The sequence below is a fragment of the Paralichthys olivaceus genome, chromosome 3 (genome assembly GCF_024713975.1).
Source record: "Paralichthys olivaceus isolate ysfri-2021 chromosome 3, ASM2471397v2, whole genome shotgun sequence".
Lineage (NCBI taxonomy): Eukaryota > Metazoa > Chordata > Actinopteri > Pleuronectiformes > Paralichthyidae > Paralichthys > Paralichthys olivaceus.
Window position 1 is genome coordinate 5,549,142 of NC_091095.1, and position 24,869 is coordinate 5,574,010.

The 24,869-nt window shown below is 43.4% G+C and overlaps 1 protein-coding gene across 7 annotated transcripts in view; it reads left to right on the forward strand.

The window, feature by feature from the left end:
• Positions 1 to 23,821, forward strand: part of lrp8 (low density lipoprotein receptor-related protein 8, apolipoprotein e receptor) — a 140,650-nt gene extending 116,829 nt beyond the window's left edge. Inside the window, exons 11-19 of one of the 7 annotated variants that reach the window (XM_020098498.2) lie at positions 2,369 to 2,593; positions 3,431 to 3,549; positions 4,736 to 4,875; positions 9,841 to 9,982; positions 12,309 to 12,461; positions 13,306 to 13,707; positions 17,105 to 17,173; positions 19,832 to 20,004; positions 21,767 to 23,821. In XM_020098498.2, coding sequence (XP_019954057.2) covers positions 2,369 to 2,593; positions 3,431 to 3,549; positions 4,736 to 4,875; positions 9,841 to 9,982; positions 12,309 to 12,461; positions 13,306 to 13,707; positions 17,105 to 17,173; positions 19,832 to 20,004; positions 21,767 to 21,805 — 1,462 coding nt within the window. In that variant the 3' untranslated portion in view covers positions 21,806 to 23,821. Of the gene's footprint in view, positions 1 to 2,368; positions 2,594 to 3,430; positions 3,550 to 4,735; positions 4,876 to 9,840; positions 9,983 to 12,308; positions 12,462 to 13,305; positions 13,720 to 17,104; positions 17,174 to 19,813; positions 21,082 to 21,766 lie in introns of those variants that run through there. The other 6 variants (XM_069521606.1, XM_069521607.1, XM_020098495.2 and 3 more) reach the window with 6 other exon arrangements.
• The last annotated feature ends 1,048 nt before the right edge of the window (positions 23,822 to 24,869 follow it).

Sequence of the window (24,869 nt, forward strand, 5' to 3'; positions counted from 1 at the left end):
TGTGTGTTTGCGTGAGAGGGAGAGTGTGTCAATCACACCTGAAGGGCTCTGTCATCAGTCTGACAGTAGAGGGGGAGCTGCATGTCCTTCACAAACACGTGAGCACACATGCAGGTTCATTCATACTGTGTATTTGTGTGTGTGTGTGTGTGTGTCACCCTGGTGGCTGGCAGGTAATGGGAGGGGTCCTCTATCATCTCAGCCGAGCCATATGCTCCCTTTAATTTCACTGCTTCAATAATCACCACCATCACTCATCTACATGTACACACACATTAACACACCCATGCGCATACTCCAACACACAGTCAAGGGCCTGTGATGGAGAGAGGACAGATGGACTAATACGTAACGATTAAGTCTACTCGGTTGTTTTTGCTTTATGTTTTAGTCAATCTGTCTTTTTATTGTAAAAAATTATAAGAAATAAAATGTTCTTTTATTTAAGTATAAGAGCTGATTTCATGTTGCATGTTTGGGGCGAGGTTCAAAAATTGCTTTCCCCAATTAGAGAGAAAGTCAATCAAGACATTAACTGTAAAATAACAGCCTCTGCTGTATTTGTGGTACATACTCTGTTATTTTAGGATTTTTTGAAGGCCCAGCAAAGCAACAGTCAGCTTTCTTAACAAAAACACGGCCCCTTACAACGTGGATAAAACGTTTCTTTATTGTTTTCAACATTTTATGTTATTTCCTCTTCACAACTTTGAAGTTGTGACGATTTCCAGAACTCTTCTGTTTCCTTTGTTCCTTGTTTTATCTTAATGGTAAAAACATGATTGATTCCACCTCCCGCTCAGACATCTTACTTTCCAGAGAGGTAGTTACCCCTCTGGTACAAGTACGTTTTATCACATTCAAGTAGCTCTTTATTGATAGAGATTCTTCCTCATCGGCCCTCACTGTGACGTTTTGTTTTTCAGGCTAATTCAGAGTGATTAGCATGCTACGGGTTGATGACTTGTTAACGTCCCCCCATGATGGAGATGTCTGTTGCAAACAATAATACAGCCAATTAAAGATGCAATCTGCTCAGTGGTATTGGACTCATCTGTCTCTGTCTTATTCCTCACTGCAGCCTGCCCCTCTGTTCATCCTCCAACCTGTTCATCCCCGTCTGTGTAAACATTTTAACTGTAGTGAGTTGAAAGTCTGTGAAAATATGTGGCAGTTTAGTCAAATATTGGATGTCAATGTCCTGTGTATGATGTATCAGCTGGAATATGCTCCCCAGGCTGAGTGAAAGTCTGTTAAAATATTTGCTTTCACGTTGCTCTTTCTTTTCAGGCTGATTTTGTGGGAATTGTTATGATTGGCTAATCAGCTGGACTCAAAGTGCAAACATTTCTGTAATTCTAACAGAATCATCATTTCTATCCCAGCATCTGTGATGTAGATTGTGATGTACAGTTGTTACACGGAGCTGCACGAGGGTGCATGAGCGATTTCATCCACGGTCATTTGGCCAGCTCATTTTAATTTGACCTCTGACTGAGAGACAGGTGTTGGATCCATGTTTTAATCCCTGAGACACGAGAGACCAACTTTACATTATCCATCACAAAGCAGCAGCAGGCTAACTTTCACCCCATGAAAACGTCTGCAGAGTCAAACGCTAATTAACAACACATGCCTCCAAGTCTCCAGCTCATCCATCTCTACCTCATCCCTCGCTCCAACTATCCCACCCCTCTCCTCCTCAGTTACGCTGCTCCTCCCATCCATACTTCTCTTCATCGTCCATGTGCTCTTTGCAAACATCATGACAGGAGTGTTAATTATGACGTTGTGTTTCCCAACCGTTTAATAAGGTTGTCTTGTTGTTGTCTGGTTTAATTTAGTGAAGACTATAAAGTTCTATGTCAGAAAATGTGTGATGAGTAAAGGAGTTGATATTTTAATAAAATACAGGGAGAGAGGAATCAATGGACAGAAAGTCGGTGAGAGGCGTGAGGAAATGTGAGAAACTGAAAAACAGAAAAGACAGAAACACACAGATTGGAAGAGTGACAATACAAAAAGAGAGGCAGGTTGTATTGTAAGCTGCTGATAGATGAAGACAGACTCATTCTCCCTGAGAAGTGCTGTCTGGTGGGAGAGCTGAGGCTGTTATAGAGGTGTCAGGTTCCGGTGCCCCTGACACAGCATTATCCAGAGTAAAGAGTACCCGACATGTCTGCCTTGGTATTAAAGGCAAGTAGTACACTTGAAAAACCAGAGTAGACAGCAGCAATTCTTGTAAGTACAACTTTTGTTGTTGTGGATTTGTGGCCAGCTTCACTTTTTCTGCCTGCTCCGTGAATTATTGGATTTTCCATCGTTTCCAGAACACTGACTCACACACCTCTCCTCTACCGTCCACCAGTGCTTACATCAACAAGGCCAGTGACTCGTCGCAGCAGGTGACACTCATCGACTCGCTCCACTCCCCCGAGGGCCTCGCAGTCGACTGGGTCCATAAGAACATCTACTGGACGGACTCGGGCAACAAGAGCATCTCTGTTGCCACGGGAGACGGCAGGAAGAGGAAAGTGCTGATAGCCACCGAGCTGAGCGAGCCGCGGGCCATAGCGGTGGATCCACACCAAGGGTGAGTGGGGACAGTTTGAGGGTGGAGGGATTAAAGATGACAAAGAAGCTGAGTGAAGGAGACCAGAGGATACACGTGGCTGTCAATGACTACATTTACAGCAATATTCAGATTACTGACCTTATTCTGATTGAGTCAGATAGAATATTCCATTCAGTTTCCTGTTTACATGTAATAGAGCATAGTCTCTATTATGACTGAAGTCAACATTATGTACTAGCACTTGTTTACGCAAGCAGTTTGTAACTTTGGCAAAATGAGATTAAAACATATAGATATATATATTGTCTGCATATTGTGTATTGTTGCTTTTTCTGAGGTTAATCAGAAAATGCTGTTTACATGGCAGAGTCGTATTCAGACTATTGGCTTAATCAGGTTAATATCAGAATGTTGGTGTCCAAATAAACTCGTCTATTGTTGTTGAATTGGCTAAAAGACAACGTTATATGTAGGAACAAACTTTCTCCTACAACATTTTAACTAAACCATCACAAAACTGTTTGTTGTTCTGCAGCAATCAGTTTGATTAAGCATTTTAACAATTATTTGTGGATTCAAGCTCCGTCTCAGCTCTTTTCACAACTCTATAAACCTAGACGAGCATGAAAGACGCGCAAATGAACCCAGGTTTTCATTGGTTTCTCATTGAAAAACACACACACACACATTTTAAATGTTCAAGTTCACAGCATGCTGTTTTGCTTGTGACGTGTTTCCAAAGTCTGTGGAAGTAAAACTGTTGGATTTGATGAGAGAAAATAGAATAAAGACAAACAAGAACGCTGTGTGAATTCATCCTGGCAGTGTCTGACTTGTCTCCATCTCTCCTCACAGGTTTATGTACTGGTCAGACTGGGGAGGTCAGGCCAAAATTGAGAAGGCTGGGATGAATGGAGTGGACCGACAAGTGTTAGTGTCTGAACACATCGAGTGGCCCAATGGAATCACCCTGGGTAAGAAATTTAAATTAAAGTCTGGTGGAATATTAAAAATCAAGGTTTCAGTGCTTCAGGAAGAGAGAAATTCAAAAAGACAAAAGCGACGGAGAGAGGGAGAGAAGCAAAATGAGACCAACAGAGAGAGTCGAGAGAAGAAAACAGTCGAGGGTTGTTGCAACCCCTGAGTAGCTCTTATTGTTATAGCTCAGTTTGTGTCTGGCTCTCATCAATCACGCCAGCGAACACGGGCCTCCGAATTAATAAGCCAGACGCCGTGTGCCATCGATACCTCCCATCATCCCATTCAACTCCCTCCGTGGCCCCAGCCAATTTCTCTGAGCGGCCCTCGCCTGCGGGAGAAAGAGAGCCGCACGGTCGCCACACTCTGTGGAATTGAGGTGTCGCTGCATCTGTATGAAAACAAATTATTTTTGGAGTAAGGCGAACGAGAGAGTTGGCAAAGACTTGCACTCTAATGCTGCGGGAGAAAGGGGGTGAATTATTTTCCCTTGGACATTGATTTTGAACAGAGCGAATGATTGTCGGTGTCTGGAGGGAAAGTTCTGAATAAAAACCGCTCTGTGGTTTCTTGGTTTCTCTTCGGCATTGTGTTAGTTCAGCACCTTTTCAATGTACGCAGCTGACCCGCCTGTAGCATGTGGTCAAATCCAAGCTTTATGAAGGGCAGACAGGATTTTTATTACGTTTTGAGACGATTTCTAAAGTTGCTCTCTTCTCCTGGGTAAAAAAGCAAAGTCATACTTTGATTATGTCATTTTATGCCCAATATAATGGAATCTACATTTTCAAGCTAAGCTCGGCACCACACTCCTCTGTGGCCCATAGCAAACTTGCAGTTGTCTGAAACGTAAACAGCATCAGAGACTTTACCCTTTAGAATAAAATCCAGCTAGACTAATCAATTTGTTCAAGGGCAGAAATATTTTTTTTTCTTCCCCCAGCAAAGAAGTCAACCGACAATATTACAATCACATCTGTGTTTTCTCAGCTCAGGGTCTGAGCTGTCAGGTCAAAGAAGATTGATGTTGTAGCTGCTGGGCCATTACATTCATACACCTCTCACCCGAGGCCTTTTCTCTGGGAATGACCTCTCTCTCTTTTTGTCTCCCTTTCTTTCTTTCTTTCTCTCACTTTGTTCTCCTCCTTGGCTTTGGTCCTCCCCTCCTCCCTCCCTTTGCAGACTTGTCCAACAGGCGTCTGTACTGGGTGGACTCCAAGCTGCACTTGCTGTCCAGCGTGGACCTGAATGGAGACAACCGCAAAGTCCTGCTGTCCTCCCATCAGCACCTAGGACACCCGTTTGCCCTCAGTGTCTTTGAGGTATGGGAGATCAAAGCCACACTATGTGTAACTTAAACTGAGCGACAGCGCCCTCTGCAGACCCACGATTCAGACAAGGCTTTGTCAGCTTCTGAGATTTTTGTATTTTTTCCAGTTTCCAGCCCTACAATAACAATCAAAAACTTGTTACCAGAAATGAATGGATTGAGTCACGTTTCTGTCTGAAGCACATACTGGTATTGACAGAGTGTCCTTCAAGTAAAAGATTAAAACATTGAGGAAGAGAGATATGTCAGCGGAGGAGCATTGACAAGGATGTGGACGTTTTTAAAGTGCAGTAGCAGGACTAACCCGGAGAATGATCTTCTCAAAGAGTCACAGTAGAGTACAGCAATCAATGAAACTAATTTGGGTGCGTTTATTGAGGCATGAGCGAGTCAGTCTGTTCGAGCCCATCAAGTGCAGATGGTGTGGAAAAGAGAAGCAGAGGAGAGCGAGGATGAAGGGAAGAAAGAAGGAGGCGAAGTGTGATCAGCTACACACACACTGTGATGATGAGGAGCAAAGGGAATAGGGGACATCCATCATGTCCAGCTGTGCGTGTGCGTGCGTTTGTGTGTGTGTGTGTGTGTGTGTGGGAAAACAGATGAATAAAACCAGTGTTTCGGGCAGCAGTGAAAGTTCATCTCTGGAGATTAATGGCTCCTCTGGTCATTGTTTCTCTCTGGTTATGATACAGAACAAATTAAAAAGCCTTTACCAACTCAGCGGTTAGTCCTGCTCCCAACACACTGATCAGGTTTGTTTCTTCTGAGCTGTGAACTGAAGCTTTTTCTTGTTCACTTCATTTTGTTTGTGTTTTATCTGGGAAATAAGCTTCATGGGGGGAGCATTTTAGGCTCTTTGGCCTCAGTAGAACTGGTCACAAGGCTCAGTTAGCTTGTGTGGTGGATGATGCACTATCACACACTTTACATCAGATCAGCATTTATCGACATGAAGATGATGAAAAGATCATTTTGAGAATCAATTTCCAACAAAATCATGCTATAGATAGCAAACATGATATGTTCTTACCCACAATGCACTGTTGATGGTATACAATTTTGATTGAAGTGTAGGCAAAAGCCCAAGTTTATAATTTCTACCATTATCACCAACAATTATCATCAGCATCCACATCATATCAGATGACTGTGTTTACATATGGCTGCACATCTTCTAACATCTCCTGTTGTGGAAACAGTCAACAAAACCATATCATTAGGTGATGAAGTATTTTCTGTTCGTCTTACTTTTGAACTTACTCTGAAATAAACTACAGATTACTAAAAATCTGGAAAACTCAAGTATCTATGGTAGGCTTCTATAAATACTAAGAAATACTATAAAGTATCTTTACATAAAAACAAAACAAGTACAACGTACAGCAAAACAATCCCTTCTTCCAATGAGCATGAAACAGGTATGAGGCACTTGAAAGTTCTTAAAATGTGTTTGACATGTCTTCAACATGTGATCTGCAAACCTCACATTATTACCAGTGAGTTTCTTTTCTACATCAAAGTCTGAACACACAAACACACACATGCAAACCCTTCCAGTCAGTGTCCTCGCCCTGCCAAGACACCAAGCCCTGAGGAAATGTAGATCGCACAGACATCCAGAGTAATGTTTTCTCTTTCTTCAGCTTTAGTATCACTGCATTGTTTTTTATCCCCTCTTTGTTTGACCCGAGGGTATAGAAGAGAAGATGAGATGTGTTTGGGAGGAAGAAGTCGAGAGGAGGATGGTGATTGAAAGAAATAAAATACGATCAGGAAGAAAAATACAAAAAGGATGTTTGTCCTTTTGCCACGAGCTCAGCACTGTAGGAGGTTTTAAAGCACACAACCACACAGCTCCAACTGTTTGGTCATATTTGCCTCGAGTCGAGTAAAATAGTCTGAATGGAATTGACGTTAACAGGCCATCTTGACGTAATAAAGAAATATTTTATGCTGTAAATAAAAACACACGTGATTTCCGCAGCGGAATTTCTACGTCATGTTCTGCCCCCTGCATTTTCTATAGGCTCCACCCCTCGCCTGAATGTTTCGGACATTTTCCTGTTGCTGTGGTCGCGTCTTACTCGTTGCGTTCTTCATATTTAAAAGGAAAACTCGAGAAAATGTCTGCATCCAATTTTTCTGGACATTTTCACGTCTGAAAGCTGCTGTAGAGTTCAATCAAATTAGAGCTAAAGTGAATATTTTCAGAGACTTGCGCTTGTGTGACCACCCACACCCACGGTCCAGAGCAGATGTCTAATCGGGAAAATTGAAAATACCTGTGTGGGTGAACCATGCATGTGAAAAAGGCTTCAATACTCTGTTGAGGCTTAGTAGAGATTAACAGAAAACATCTCCTAAAGCCACAGATTTAACACCAAGCACACGTTAATATTTTACAACTTGGGTTGATGCAACAAAGAACACATATCAAACTGAAAACAGAATCAAAGGCTTCAAAAGATGAGGGGGTCGGCTTTGTTTGAGCTTTTTTCTGGCCTGACATCTATAGGCAGGAGGCACCAAACGCTCATCAGGCTGACGAGCATTTGTTCTTCTGGGACGGAATCATGACAAAATCATCAAGGGCTGTTCTCCCCATGACATTAAAAACCCTCTGCATTCATTTACTCTCATCTCCATGACAACCAGGGTCAGACAGCTCCGACAGAAGTGATGCAATGTGCTCAGGAGAGATTGTTTTTGTGCATGTGTACAAGTTTGGGTCTGTGCTCCGACACATGAAGGATTCACCTTGATCCTGGGATGAAGAGTGTTGACCTGCACGGGTCTGCGTTGCCTTTTGAAACTTTCAAGGTGACGGAGAAGCGACAGATGCAGCGAATGACAGAGGAGAAGCCGAAAGAGGAAAAACAGGTGGAGGCTGACGGAGAGAGACGTCCACAGAGAGAAAGGAGGCAAAGGCAGAGATGGAATGATAGATTTCAGTATTGTTTTATCGCCGTGGATGATATTTGTCTTTCATTGCTTCAGCGAGGCTGTCAGATGAGTAAAGGTCATCTGAATCTGAGAGACGTGGGGATGGAGCGATAGAGAGCTCAGAGAAAGATGGAAAAGGAGAAGGTGAGAGAAAGGTTAAGTCCGCCGACAACCCAGCATAAACGGAGAACATGGATTATAGCTATGACTGAACCACACTCACACACAAGACAAATCTGTGGTGGGACCCCTGCAGGTCCTTGACCTTTTAAGGAGATGATGAGACTGTAAACAGTCACAGCTGAATGATAAAAATACAAACAGGAGCCACCATGACCTGCTGCAGCCGCTCGTCAGTCTCACTCTCTCATCATCATTTTTCTTTAACCCGCCTGTGAGCTCAGCGTCCTCCGTGTTTTTCTTTTCGCTATAATTTTCTGTGTTTTTCTTAATTGAAGTGTGTCTGTGTAAAAGAAGCAGTCTGCAGTTGCCTTGGAAACCATGTGCCTGTATCCTGTCGTCCTGTAGTATCACCAAAGACGATTGTGAAGAGGTGTTAGAGAGAGGAAAATGAATGGACAAAGAGTCAAAGGTGAAAGACGAGAGAGAAACCTCACACGTTTGAGCCTGCAGAGTTTATCCCTTTAGCAGCTAATGGACGAACAAGTCGTTCTAATAATTTTTTGAAAAGAAGTGGCGTAGTCTTCGCCTCCGATGACGTGTTTGAACAATGAGGACGTTCATTTAGCTGGAAGTGAATCGGAAACACTACTTTTTGATGCACTTTATTCAAAAAAGTTACACAACAATACAATAACTGAATTTACGCCTGTCTACAAACCAGTCAACATGTAAATGCAAGTGTTGACAGGACTTGAGTCCGCTTTCTAAATGTCAGTGTGAACTATAAGCCGATCAAATATAAACAATGTTAGACATCAACCTTATTTCAGACTTCAGGTGTGGAAACGCCCACAGTGAGGAGGACTCAGGTCCGACAGAAAAGATGAGTCAAGCTTTACTCTCAGTATTCATTCAAGAAGAAATTGTCAGGAGACGATGACATGTGCAGAGTTCATGTAGCTCTCTGAGGAAATATCTATCACACATGAGAGAGACTTTTTTTCCTTACAATATAAAAACACATATTTCAGCTTCTGCAGAAAGAGAACATGCATTTCACTTGACCTTGACCTTTCTTGACATGAACAGGTCAGAACATAAGAGTCATGATAAATGATGAATAAACTTAGAGAGAGGTGTAAGTCCAACACATGGACATGACCAGGAAACAAAAGAGTGCATTGATAGTCAGAGCAATATCTCAATAAAAATACTTCTATGGTTGATTTCAGGCAGAAATGACTTAAATCTAAATGAGACTAACGCCCCGGGGCGGTGGTCTTCCAAACACACAGTAATACATTTAAAACAAAGCTGGAGCATGTTCATTTAAGTAAACACTCATTGTTAGGAAGTGCATATATATATATCTGCAGCAAACTACAGAATATATTTTCTGGAATCCTTTCATCCCTAAAAAAAATCTTTATGCAGCATTTTCCTTGGACGATTGCTGTTTAACATATTAACAAACTAAATAAATGCATTGCAGCTCTATGCAGATGATGTTAAATGTTCCCTTGGGACGTGGTTACAGTACAGAGCTGCCAGTTGGTTTTGGATGCTTTGTTTTTCCTCTTTTTCATCATGACCACCAAACATTTTCTGTTTTCAGCTTCTCCAGTGAAACATTTGATGCTTTACTTTTGTCTTATGTGGTAATAAACTGAATATTTTGGGGATTTTTAAGTAAACAAAAAAATTGAAGATGCAGTGGAAAATTCTAACAAGCACGTGTCAAAATATTCTGATGTTAAACAGAAATAAAGATGAATAAATAAAGAAATAGTTTATTCGTTTATTCGTCACAGTCCTGTTGTGTAGAAGTGTTTAGGGTTCAACAGTCAGTGATGTGTACTTCATGCATTTTCTTTTTTCTCTTTCCTTGCAGGATCGCATTTACTGGACGGACCTGGAGGATGAGGCGATATACAGCGCCAACCGGCTGACGGGACATGATGTCGCCAAGGTGGCAGAGCACCTCAACAACCCGCTGGACCTCGTGGTGTTTCACGAACAGAGGCAGCCCAAAGGTAAGAGAAGGGACAGATTGGATTAAAACAAATGATGCAGGGACTAAAATCCAAAACATAAAATGTAAGATAAAATACTACAAATACTTTCATATCAATAGTTTAGAATACAACAGAGTTCCCATTGATTATCGAGGATACATGCTGCATTTGTGGCATACATTGAAGTTGCTTCTCTCCAGCACGTGAGAGAGAAACGTGTGCACCCAGTGAGTCTTGTATGACATGAACATCTGTTGGTGCTTGTCAGTTTGGATTATTTCTCGGGCTTTGTAGAAGAAGATGAAGCAGCCCGGTGTTGCTCATTTGACGATAACGTTGATTGTTCGTACAGAACCCAAACATCACGGGAAGGACTACATACAATCCTCTCTACTTTTCACTCACTGCTAAAAAAAAAACTTTTTTTAAGTTTAGAAATAACAATTTTCAAAGCTGCGATATACAATGAACTGTGTGTTTAAACTGACGTGAGGCTGGCATGTCAACTGAGGTGTTTATTGTTTTTTATAAGGATGGTTGCATGCCCAGGTGTGTGTGTGCACTAGTGCGCATCTCTCCATGCATGTGTGCGCAGGAGTTGGCGTCTCTCCGTGTGTGTGTGTGTGTGTGTGTGTGTGTGTGTGTGTGTGTGTGTGTGTGTGTGTGTGTGTGTGTTTGTGTGTGTGTATACCTCGTTGTGTTTGACAGTGTGCTCTAGCAATTTGTTTCCGTGAGTATGTTTTCATGCTTTGTTTTCTCCCCTCGCTCAGAGCAGTCTAGTCTGAGTGCCAGTGGGGAGCTAATTGTGTTCCCTCATTAATAAATCAAGAGTTCTGCTCAGAAAGAAATATCACGGAATTTAGCACGTTTTCTTTCAAAATGCCACTGAGAGCAAGTTATGAAACAAGCGGGCCTGAGTGGGCTAAATGAAGATGATAAAATACGACCTTGACTGAGGCAGTTTACTAGATGAGCCCCCTCTCTTCCATTTCTTTCACACTTTTATATTCTTCTCTCTCGGATCACGGCTCGTGTATCTTCTGTTAACCCTGATCAACATGTGTTCATTTTTCTTGACAGACATCATAAAAAGATCCGCTCTTCCTAACTCTCTTTGTTGTGCCTCTTTTATTATTTATCTTTTTCCTTTTTTTTTATCGGTGCAGTTGTTCTTTGAAGCCGACGCTCCGTGCTTTTGTTCTTTGTCTGCACCTATGGGAGGCGGTGCAGTGCAGAATGAGAGGAGGGGACGCTGCAACTAAAGAGCAATCATATGGTTTTTTCTCTGTCTTTTTTCCCGTTGCCTCCTTTTCTACTTTCCCACTTTTTCTTCCACCGCCATAGAATTGAAATGTTTCTTCAGATTGGGTCATGACATTCCCAAAGAGCTTCATTTCTCATTAATATGGAAAGCAGGTATATGTGCAGCTTCTAAGAATTTCATTTAGACTGTTCATATTACTGTACCGTGCTCGTTGCACATAGAGATACTGTACTGAAGAACGCTCGTATTCCCAGATTATTAAAATCTGTCTCTACGTCGTGAGCGATGCAGCTTCCTCCCCTGATGGCTGGTGGTTCCTCTGATGTGTCGCTTCATACCGAATCAGGAGGCAGAATCGACCGCGACCTGACCTAATTCTGGTGCATCCCCACGTGGCAAGAGGAGCAATGTTTTTGCACCACTCAGAGTCTGTAGCTGGGAAAAAAAACATGTAAATGTTTTATTTGAGTAGAGAGATTAAAAACGAAAAGTTTAGAGACCCTTGTCTTAACCCAGGCATTTCTTCATTGGACCGGAAAATCGTCTCTGGAACGAATACATGCCCCTAAATAAAACTCTGTAAAAGTTGAAGTTTCTATTTTTTGTTGCTTCGCTGCATGTTGCACAAAAGGGTTAATAGGTAGAAAGTAGTGTACAAGAATTTGATCCTGGGCTGAAAAGGTTCAAGACCCCTGTCCTCTTATTCTGGGTACTGTTTAATGTAATGACACCACAGTAATGTTCTCTCAGATTTGACCACATGACCAGAAATCACCAGATGACGCCATGTAGACAGTTCTGGTGTCATAACCACAGCATGTTTAAGATATAAAAGAAGGTCTACCCCACGACATGCACTGAACTCTGAACTTCTGAAATCACCTGGAGGAGCTTCATGTGAGAGTCCGTTGCTCCCGTTGACGGCGGACAATAAAACTGAGGAATACAAATATCTCAGGAAGGAAAAGAGGGGCCATTTGTCTTGTCTGAATAAGGTTTAAGTCACATGACTACTTTAAACCTCTGTGCTCATGTTTTCATTCATCTTCATCTGCTGTATTTCTGCTCTCGTCCCTCCAGCCCCCGACACCTGTAACATGGGCAGTTTACCCAACGGTGGCTGTGAGTACCTCTGTCTGAAGGCCCCTCAGATCACAGACCACTCCCCCAAGTACACCTGTGCCTGTCCCGAAGGAATGGAGCTGGGGCCGGACATGAGGCGCTGCGCTATAGGTGAGTCGATCTCACTGTGAACCAGTCAATCACGCTGAGAGGGAGCTGATTGAAGGATTCTGACGAGGCATGAAGTCTGCCTCGGTGTAACGCCTGTGACCGGGCAGAGTGTCGGGTCATGAGCATTTTAAAGTGAAGTTTTACTCAATTCTGCTAAAATCCCTCCACCTCAAGTATTAAGTATTTATATATGTCTATAAATAAATCTTCCGCTTTAAACTCCTCAGTATATTAGAGGGTTTCTTATATGTGGATGAAGGTCTGGGAACATTTTGCATGTGCTGACAGACAGGTTTGGTTTAAGTTCATTTCTTCAGGTTCAGCAATAGAGTTGTGGCCGCACATATTCCGACCCTGAAGTTTAACATTTCAGGAGATACACTGATAATAACGTGTCAGTAAAATATGTAATATTGAATAATGTATGTATAAAATACAAAATGACTTTACAACACGATTGTAGCTTTTATCTGAATCCAGTATTTCCCAGTATCTGCCCTGAACAATGCCTCTTAATCTATTTGTATTTATTATAATGGATTTTAAAGCCGATTCCTTCAGTGGATTCGATGCCTGTGTTTGAAAGTATCACTGTGATGTTAAGTGGGTCAGGGATTCCCTGAGCTTTCCCGCGTTTCCAGCCCACCGCCGTTATTTCTCCGACCTTATTTCACCGCTCAGCCTGTCTCCATGTTCTCCCAACACAGTCACCACATTAGTGAGGTAGTTCTCCTTCATGCACACCCTCTGTTTCGGACCTTTTGTTTGGACAGGTGAGGAAAAGAGGTAAAGGTAGATGATACATGTAAGTAAAAGCTCAAACGCTTTTTGTCCTGTTCCTCAGTTCGACCCAGAACAACCACGACAGCTGTTCCAACCACAACCACGACAACAGCTCCCACCACGACCACCACAATGAGCGCCACAACGACAAGCACAACTGTCACCACCACCAGCACCACCACCACCACCACCACCGCAACACCCTCCACGACTCCCCCCACCACAACAAGTACCGCCGCCACCACGCACAGGCCCTCGACCAGACGCCCGACGACAACATCCTCTCCTCAGAGACCCAGGTCCACCTCTACGGCGCAGGCTCGAACCCCCGCTGCCACGAGCACGGAGACGACCAGCTTCAGCAGCACCAGTCAGACGTCAACGTCCACACGCACGCCAATGTTAGGCCCCGTGGCCCCGAACAGCATCCAGAGAGAGAGCAACGGCAACCTCTCCCACAGAGGTAAGGATCGTGGTAAGCTTGTGCATGGGAATGTGCATTTGTGTGTAGCGAGTGTTTGGATACAGTGTGTGTGTGTGTGTGTGTGTGTGTGTGTGTGTGTGTGTGTGTGTGTGTGTGTGTGTGTGTGTGTGTGTGTGTGTGTGTGTGTGTGTGTGTGTGTCCCCGTCTGTCTGCCATCACCACAGCTACCACCTGCCACTAAAGCAGCATGGAGCTGAAAACTACCACTTACATCAGTTTCTCTCTCTCTCCGTCTGTCTTTCTAGTGTATGTCATCTTTCTTTGCTTTTCACACACACACACACACACACACACACACACACACACTCATGTGTCTCTCACTGTTGGTCCCTCATGAGCAGTGTGTAACAGAGCTGTCAGAGCTAACAGACGATAGTCCCCTCCATTCTCGCCTTGCACCTCTCATCACTCATCCTCACTTTCTGACAGTCGCTCTCTCTCTCTCTCTCTCTCTCTCTCCCTCCCTCTCTCTCTCCATCCATCTCTTTCACTCTCGCTCTGTGGCAACATCCTTTTTTTCTTTTTTTTTGTTCTCACACAAACCGAGTTTTCGTGGTGCGCCAGAAAAATGCTGCTTTACAGTTTGTCGCCCAGACAAACAATGACAGCAGAATGTAACGGCAGTAACGAGGGCTTACAAAGCCACGCTAAGACTAAAATTACATTTGGAAGCAGAAAAGAATCCTTGATAGCGCAGCAAAACAAAAATGACTCACCACTGGGCTGCACACCACACGCTCTGTTGGGATAATTATGTTGAAATCAAGTATTTTAAGGTTTTTGATTCTTTTAGCCTTTTCTGCATGAAGACATTAACATGGAAATCATAGATGTAAGGAGCCATTTGGTTCTTAAAACAGTCATAATAATCATTATCATCTAAATTAGTTGCTTTTTTCACCACTCATAAGGATCAGTAGAGCCTGATGGATACAGATTGTTTGGGACTAATGCTGATACTGATAAAAGGTAATAAAACTAAACTTTTATTGTGGCTGGTATATATATATTTAATAAGAATTGGAAATGATATTTTTCTCTCCACATTTGCAGAAGTCTTGTGGAAAAGTATTTTAAAAAATTGTTAGCTCTCCACCTCACTTTGTAAAGTGCCTTGAGATAATTTGCTATCCTAATGAAATGTTATTTTAAAAAGTAATTAATTCCAAGGATATCATTATCAAACTCATTACAAAGAAATGTAATTGAGACTTGATATTTAACAGTTAAGCCTTAAACTTTTAATAACTTCAAATATAAACTGGAATCAAGAAAATACAAACTTTTCTCCCTTGTTTCTTCTGTAGAATCAAAGTTTTCAGCAAACATAAGAACTCTAGAAGTGGATCTGATCATTTTTGTTGACAGTGCCCGTTTAAGACCAAAGCAAGAAAAAAATGATGTATGTCATTACTATATAAGTATTTTCTGTTATTAGAGTCACGTACCCTGTTGCTAGATAGAGAATAAGAGATGGACTAAAAGATACCAGTGGTTGGTTGGTGAGAACGATTGTAAGCGGCTGTACTGTGTTTGAACTCAGATTTTACAATATTGCATTTACATCGGAGCCATTTCTCATTATAGTGAGAAACCAGGAGAGCGAGCAGCTTGAGGATGACAAAGTTTTGCAGAGGGAAAGGAGCAGGGGACGCATAATGAAAGTTGTGAATGGGTGTGAGAGTCGGAGGAAAAGGAAGAGACAAGAGGAGGACGGGGAAATGAAAAAACGAGCCGGGAAGTAAATCTCAGGATTGTTAAATACAAAGGGAACAGTGTTAAACAATAAAGATACCGTAGAGGAACAAGCACAAACAGGGAGAAGGAACGTGACAGTGCAGCCTTCGAGCAGGGAGAAAAAATGACACTCGTGGGGAAAAGCAGCATTTATAAGGATAAGAAGTGACAGAATGGAAAAAAGGTGATCAAAAAGTGATTTTCTGGGAATTAAAGAGAATGGCTGCTGCAGCTGTTGTCGTCACTCTGGTGAAGCATGTTTTTTTCAGAGTAACTAAGAGGCAGGAACATGTTTCCTCTGGTCTCTGAAGTTGTCGGGCTCCTCGCCCCACCACAAGCGCTCTTCAGACGAGAGGAGGAGCAGGCACGGAGGAGAAAATGGGGCACGAAGGAGGCGTGTTTTCCAAACCCACGGGTCATGTGTTATCATTTCTAACTCGGCGCACACTGTCAGGTTTGCCGGCGTCAGCTGCTTACACACGTGCGGTGCTGCGGCTGCTGGCGTGTAGAACCAGGGTGGATGTTAAAAAAAAAAAGATCTGGTGCTGATGGCTGTAATATTCATCAATCTTTGAGCAACATCGGACAAAATGCTGCCGCGCTGTCAAAGGATTGGGGAGAAGTCACAGAAACGCAGAAACAAACTGTATGAATCGAGGATTTTGATGCCTGGTCATTAAAGTTTGCAGCAGGTGTGTAGTGTTGTGTGTGTAGTGATATGATGAAAAGAAGAGATCTCATTTTGTTCACAGAGGAAACTAGATAACAAAATCATCCGGGCAATTGTGCACATAAATTGAGCCCCTACACGTGTGTAGCTAGTGATTAAACTCGTAAAAGTAAAACCAGAGTGGCTGAAACAACTCAGTTTTTGTGGCTGCGATGTCTCGTACCTCTCAAACAGATCAAAGTGTTGAAGCAGGAAACAGGACAGATCCCCCAGAAGTGAACGGAGAGCCACAGAAAGTTTCTCTTATGTTCCACATGTTGGTTTAGACGTGTCAGACATTCATTATTCAATCAAATATTATGCAATTAGAACATTAAATCTGTGTGTGGGTGTGGATGTGGGTTTATACTGTATTTTCCATCAGTCACACTCACTCTCAGTCACTGTGCAGGGACGGAGCTGTGATCTCTGTTAACCTGCCTCACTGGACTCATTATAACCATCTGATCACACTTTGGCTAATGACTAGCCTGCTGCTAACAGGCGTGTGAGGCGCAGGATTAGTGTCACTGACCTGTTGGAGGGGGAGAGTTGAAGGGGGAGTGACGACACAGAGCTTGCGTAGAATAAATCCTCACTGTGTTGCATCATTTCTATACCGTAGAAAACAAATGTTCCCACATCAGGTCAAGTTCTGTCGCGGTCCCCTTGATTCCCACAGCTTGTTCTAAACCTCGCCTCTGTAATGTGTCGCCTCCTAAATTCACTCTTATATTAAAAAGCATCTCATTGCATTTACACAGACGCCACGATGTGATTCATCAGCATTTGAAAGTGAAATCTCTGTGCGTGTATTATGTAAATTAATGTGTTTTTTCTGGCGCAGCAAAGTTCTTTCTTGGGGGGGCGATGATTTGGAACAGAAGTTTTTGCTGAGTTTTCATGTTTTCTTTCTTCTCTTCATCTCAGCTGCCAGTGATCACTACCTCATAGGTAACAACATCACAGTAGCTGTTCTGGGGATAGTCATTCCTATCGGTGAGTACCCGACTCTGTGTCGTTGTTGTCTTCGCTCTCTGCCTGCCTGCTTCTCCCTCCTCGCTTCTCCGTCTCATGCTTGTCGCTCCAGATCCGTACGTTGTGTTTGCAGATGGTGTTTGACTGTTAGTGTGTGTGTTTCCGTACCTGCATGTGTGACCATGTGTCTTGCTACCCCCCCCCCCCCCACTTCAATTATTTATTTAATAACAAAAAAGTGCCTTTTGAACGTGTTGGTGATGTTTGAGCGAGCGTGTGTTGTCGTCATTAGAGATATTTCAGCAAATGAAAAATGTAATTCACGACCAGCTGTTGTGGTATTAAGCTCCTGGTTCCGTTTAGATCGTACGTTACACTCACGCTACTATCAATCCAGTGCTCTGACCTATTTCTGTGACCCAGCGGACTGAGAACACATCAGTTTCAGAAAAGGGAGGAAATACCAAATGGCTGAACGGGGGATTAATGAGATGTAATAGTGTTTAAGGCCCTGGAGCAGTGGAAATTTACAACCTAGGAAATAACATTTTTGTCTGAACATGGTGGAAAAAGAAATATATTATCATTTCATCACTGCACCATGTTATTAAAGGTTAGACGTACGACGGGAACGCATGTTACCAGCTAGTAAAGTTAATCTTTTCTATTAGCTCTGATTAAAATCTAAATTTATGGAAATAAGTAAAACATTCATGCTTAACTTAACCGAGTAATCATTTCAATGTGCAAATGACCTTACAGCAGCAGTATGTGGCATTAATTGAGATCTCTTTCATCCCTAATATGAATACTTTGATTAGTTATGGGAACTCCGACAAATGCTAAAGCTATTATTCTCTCCCTTTTCATTCTCAATGATTGAGATACCAGCTCATTAAAACAACCCCAGAGACTGTTAACCCTGTCCAATCCATTCCCCCATTCCGTCCCCCATCGCAGCACATAAATCCCCCCATTCTGCATTTTTTGGCAGCTTGGAAACATTAATTATGGTGGAGGTTCCGCCAGGGCCCGATTTCTGTACCTCAGTTCTCTTCTTACGCAGCATGCCCACCCACAGCTCCTCCGCCAGGGAAAACAGCCCAGACAATGCTTATTAGCTGAAGCAGGGATGTTGTACCACTCTGTAATTGGAGTGAAATTTTTTAAATGATACAAAAGCTGATGTTTTTTTTAATTTAAACCAGGGAGACATTTTTTTGTGTGTGTGTGTGAGAAGAACAAAGGCAGATCTGGGGTTTCCAGCCCGTTCTTACAGGGATCTCAAGTGCCTATCCAACAAAAGAGCAATTAGATGGGGCTTATGTTGCTGATGCAGACACATGTATGGATGTCAACACACACACACACACACACACACACACACACACACTTTTTGTCTCTCCTCATTGACACACATCTGGTTCGGCTGCTCTCTCTCTCTCCGTGTCCACACACACATCCACTCATACGAACACATGCACAGAATTGTGCACAAGGGTCCTACAGGGCAGCTTGGCAGTCATGCTGATATGGTAATGAGAGGAGAGAGACGGAGCTTATCTGAAATCCTCCAACCCCCACACACCTCCACCAGCCTCTCTCCCCTCCCTCTCCCCTCTCTCTCCTCACAATCCTTTCATATTCTGTCTCCCCCCCTTGTCCATTCTCGTCCCATAACCTTGTCCAAAAAACGCCAGAGTCAGACCGTCTGCAGATAGGGTTTAATTTTCTTAACCCAGACAAGTGCAAATTTATAAATCATTGCCTAAGTGTAGCAGCACTGGTTTAATATGGTGATAACAGCTTCTTTCAAAAAGCCTAAAAGGTCTAATCAATGTGTTGTTCAGTGTGCGTGTGTGTGTGTGCATGCAGGGATTTATTGTTTGCTAGTTGAGCATGTGTGTGTGTTTGTTGTTGATCATTCTGCATAAGTAATGGAATGTAATATAATGTATGTGTGCAATATGAAGGCTCATTGTTTTATCTATCTTTCTAACCCTGAAATATTCAAACAAACCCAGATTTTACTCTTTAAATAACTGATGGTTACTCAGGGATTCTCCCACAGGAAGCATCTTGTGATTGATTATCTACAGTTTGGTTTGTAGATAAATGCACAAACAACATTCTGCACCGATTAGATAGATTTCATTCGTTCTGCTCCTCCCTGAAGGTTGATGTTTCAGACACAACTTTTTTAATGTCAGTGGAGGCGGTCTGAAAGAGAAATTTGTCTCCAAACCTTAGAAACTAAATTCTTCATGTAGAAAGTAATTCAAAACTAAATTGAAGGTGCCCCGCCCCCATCACTATATCAATACCCTATATGGACTAGAACAAAGGTTTGTGACACCAAAACATTTCTTCAGTAGCTCATTTTGTGCCACTCATGCCTCTGCTTCTTTACTACAAATACAAGAGGGTGTAAGAGCCGCCCACCTTTTTCCTTGATTTTGTTCTCATCCAAATATCACAGGTTATACTTCCATTTATTTGAAAATCAAAGTCAGAAAATAATGAGCCCTCAGAACTTGGAGGAACGTGTGCGACGTGTGTTTGTGTGCGTGAGACAGTGCTTAAAGCGCCGCTCTGTGTCCCCTGGGCTGTGTTAACGCTCCCGCCGTGTGTTGTTGTTGTGTGTGTGTTAAACACATGCAGTCCCTATCCTTGCCACAGTGGTCATCGGATTACTCTGCACCGGCGGCTACCTGGTCTGGCGCAACTGGCGACGCAAGAACACCAAAAGCATGAATTTCGACAACCCAGTGTACCGCAAAACCACGGAAGACGACGACGACGAGATCCACATTGGGCGACACAGCGAGTCCATCGGCCACGTCTACCCAGCAGTGAGTGGCGGCCACAGTCAGCCGTTCATAGCGCTGCCACTAGGGGGCGGCATCACAGACAGCAACTCTCACTGGTACTCGGGGGCGCCGATGCTCTCCAGCGGCAAATGAGAGGATCTGCGGAGGAAGTGAAGGAGTATTTGAGAAATGGGAGGACACGCTGGGGTTTGGAAAAACCTGTGTGTTGTTACATGTAGGCCTGGTGGAAAGAAAGAGCAGGCTTGCACACGTCCACATGCTCACACATCTTTCTTGCCGTATTCACACACACATACACACACGCACACACACACAAGCCCTTCACCAGTTCACCAGGGCCCTTCACCTTCATAGACCATAATCCTACAGTACATATGTTCATCAATGCCTCATCCTCAAACCTGGCTTCACATTTATCCTTTATATATTTATTTCCTGACACCAAAAAGGCACATTTCATCCTTTGTTTACAAAAAGCAGCTGCAAAAGAATCAAATTTTTTCTCTGCTTGCTCACTAGACGACAGAAAATATGCGCCACGAGGTAGCAAGCTTGTCAAAGTCTGTGTTGTTTTCGCTGCTACAATAATCACAGAGGGCCATCCATACATTAAAGGGCCACTGAGGCTTAGATAATGACTGTCTGTCTCCAAGCGGTGAAACAGAGATGTGTGCGCTGCAGCGGCATCTGTTTATTAGAGGAGCAAAAGTTATTTTAGTGTTGAGATGCCTTTGAGGAGGAAGAGGACTGGCTTTAAAGTCATCACAGAAGAGAAAGGACAAGTAGAGCACAGGCTTCAACCACACTATGTATAAATTGTTTTTTTAAGACTGCATAGTAACACCATGACATGACCCGTCCCTTATCTGAATTTAATTTTTCATATTTCATCACAGCGTAAAGAAAAGATATATCTGGGAACACAAATCAGAAACGAGGACAGTCGCAGAGTTGCACACTCATTGTTGAGGATCGTTTACGAGGCACAAAGCTGCGTTTTTATACGAACTCCGGAGACGATGCCAGCTGCGATTTGCTCTCACATGCACTTAGATGCAGAGTGCACTTGTCATCAGGACGCTCCACACGTTTATTGAATATATTTGTTGGTTTTAAGTATCGGCGAGCGAGTAGGGGAGGGCAGCTAAAAGAGGATTACGGGGGGGATGGGAGAGTAGCGCTTTGATCGGTTGGCATGGTAACACAGATTTCTTTGTGTTGCTCCGTAGAGGAAAGAGGCGAAGAATTCTGGGTATCACTGGCATGATGACAGACTCCAACACACACATATGCACAAAACAGGTGCCCGGCTGAGTCGCATTAAGATTCAAGGTCGAAGTGGAAGAGAACTCTGCTCTCTCTCTCTCTCCCTCTCTCTCTCTCTCTTCTCCACCTTCTGTACAAATCTCTCTTGTATTGTCATTCAGTCTTTTGTTGTTTTCTTCCTCCTCTTTTCCTCCTCTTTCCTTTTCCGTGACAATGTGGCGACTCAGACTGCCAGAGGAATCAGGTTGGCATTATGTGGGCCAGAAATTTGCAGCTTGTAGGCATGGGTCCTGCGTTCCTCGCATAGAATCAGCCAGAGAAGGAGGGAAAGAGGTAAAGAGGAAGGTCAGGGAAAGTGAGGACTGTCGGAGGAGAGAAACTAAAATCCAGGCTTCCATCTAAACTTAAATCTTCTTCTGTTTTCTTTCTCTGTTTTCTATCTCGCTACCCTTTCTCTCTCTTTCTCTCTCCATCACCAGCCTTCTGAGGTAACCGTCTCTTTATCTGCTGTTTGCAGCGTGTGGCACTCAGTCTGGAGGATGACGGCTATCCCTGAGGGGTGGGATGCAGCCCGCCGCCCCCCCTCCCGGCCCCCATCCTGGCCCCATCCATGGCCCCTCCTCTCACCGCAGCCTCCACACCACTGCATTGAGGCCAGTCCACCGCAGAGGAGAAAGAGAAGGAGTCCTCATTTTGCCTTTAAGGAGCAGGGATGACTCGTACACCTCAGAAACCCCCCCCCCCCCCTCTTCCCGCTGGGGTAACATTACTACCACTACTAGCCACTAAACCTTTCCTCTAGTGCTAGTTTTCAGTAGCTTCCGCTCCTCTCCTCTCTGCCTCTCGTTAGCAGTAGTGGTGTCTGAAATGCTGCTTGATGATTTCCTTCACACTAACCTCATTCGGCAGTCTCAGTGCACATTGTAAATAAGAAGGCTGCCTGGCCTCTGTACAAGGGGAAAGAAGCCAGCGTTGGATATTTTTAATTCCTCAGATTATTTATTTGTTTGCATTTGCTGTTGTAAATATGTACTGAGCATCTCCTCGGTGCACAGCGAGTTCCAACGTGTTCCAAGTTTCCAAGGATATGCAGTCGAAGGCAAGGACGTCATTTTTCATCAGCTCCTTTTACATCATAGGTTGACAGGACAGAATATCGTCCCATCAGATTCGCCCCTCAACGTACTGTACTGTATGTGAAATATAAATATAGCCAAGGGGAAAGGAGACATAAGAGAGATGGGAGGTTGTTTTTGGTCGAAAGAGTAAAGGAGGATGTTTCTACTTTTTCTTTTAAGGGGAATGGGAGGATTTGTGCCACCAGAGGATCGTGCCTCAAGGCATAAAGGCAGCAGGGCAGAAAAGGCAAAGGATTATGGGTAATCCTCTCCCCTGATATGAGAGCTACGCCTACAGTTTATAAAGAACTTGAGATTGTTTACTCATTTTACGAAGCATGTCAGGACTCACGACTTTGCTCCTGACGTTTTGTTTGAGTCTGCTGCCGTCGATCTCGTGGAGGCAAAGTTTTCATTTTCTGACAACAGACCTTTATGGGACTGTTTCCAAGATGTGAAAATAGTGCGAGTGCTGAACTGTCCATCACGAATACACATTGTTTTAGATATTCTGCTGAGGCCTGTCTGTATTGGAATCCTGTAGGAAATGAAGTTTGAGACGGCGAGGTCAGGGAATCAGAGGATCTGCACATCTGTTAAACTACTGATATGAATATTATTAGCAATAAATATCTGCTAAGTGAATCTTTTCTTGCTGTATTTATGCCTCTAATACCACGACATTGTTCTTTATGAGTCTGTTTTAACTAGTTTCAAACTTGACTTTGCAGAGTTCTTTTACAGCCAAACACAGACATTAGTGTTTGAATCTGAGCGCACTCTTAATATCACCCAGTGTTTCAGTGGCTGCACACTGCCAGCTTCCATATCTGCCTCATCTCTCGTCCCCCTTTCAGCAACGTAGCTGTGTGTTTTCTGGATGAGATGGTGTCGGGGGGGACTGTTCATCGTGGTCGCGGGCCGTCCTGTTTCGTACGAACAGATGACTAATTCGCCGAGGCTGACTGAGCCGAGCGCTGATTTGATGTGAGAGCTGGATAGGAGAGGAAAATGTGTAAACCAGCATAAAGAGCTGATCTTCCTCTGGCTCGCCACAGACACGCTTCCAGCCCATTGAGCCAGATGGGATTCATGCCCATTGAATATGGCAATAATTGCTCATAATGTGTTGTAATAGTGAATTACCAGAAGCCGTTATGACAGAATAACACGATCGCTGTTCCACGTTGTCATGGAGAATTGACAAGCTTCCCATTCTGGGTGTCATTTAGTCTCCTTGACGGACATTTTGTCAATGTTAAGCTCACTTTTAATGCGTTAAATATGACACAGGGCTGTTTGTCATTGTCCTAACTACATACCACACTCGTCTTCCATTCTGAGAATAACAAATCTGAACAATGGTGCATTTAGCTGGGCTGAGGAGCTTGACTCTGTTTGACTCATCGTTTGTCTTATGATAAACCTGATATATGACCGAATATAAAAAAAAAGACATAAGCAATGTCATGCAAACATTCCCGTCTGTTAACATCTTCTCAGTATAGATTCGTACATTCATTTTCCCCTTTTCCACCAAGGCGGTTCAAGGGCCAGTGCCTGATCTCGAATCAGTTCTTTGTAATTCTAATCTAACACTTTTCTCTGGTCTAGGAGAGGATACCACTTACGTCACCAAGTGGTCGGACCAAAACATTGTGACCATTTTGAACAGACAGAGCTTGTGTTGTGTGTAATTTGCAAAGAAGATTGAATACTTGTGAGTGATGGCCGCCAAAGTGAAGCAGCAGTGGTCTTCTTGTTCTGCGGTCGTCAGCAAAGAAATCCGTGACGTATAGACGTCCTGCACGTGTTGGGTGAGACTGTGACTCAGCTCAGCGTGATCCTGGATTCATGGGCTCCTGAAGTGTTCTGTTTGCAGGCAGGATTCAGGATTGACGTTTCTGCCTTGACAGCTCCATTATGGTACAAACTCTGCATGCTCACAATTTCATATTTCTTCATATAAACCTTGTCTAAGGGAAAGGTGAAGATATTTCTGCCCAAATAAAACGATATATTCGTGAATTTGAAATTAAGTAAATTACAAACCCACTGCCAGTGTGAACCCTGGGCTGCTCCACACTCTCCCCCCCCCCCATGTCCATGTTTGCTTCAGGTCTAATGGAGTTCCACACTGAATGGTTTGGAGTCAGGAGAATAAATTGCTTTATTTATTGAGGTGAGTGAGCGTGGCGTTGTGGAAAACTTATTATTGCTACAGTGGGAAGACGGATTGGCTGATTCATTTTTGCGGCCACCTTGAGAGCTCTGGAGGACGCTGGAAAAGTCAAGAGAGGTGTTTTGGTCTTTCATAATATAGTGGGCGGTAATTGTAGTGGTGGTGGTGGAGGACGGGCTCTGAACGTTCGCTCTCTGGCACTAATCAATGCTCTAATGTCATCAGCATCATGTTTTACTGAGAGTCAACCCAAACAGCTGTAAGGATCAGTTTAAGCACTGGAGTAATGAAGAGGGGAATTTACTGTTTGTACTTGATTT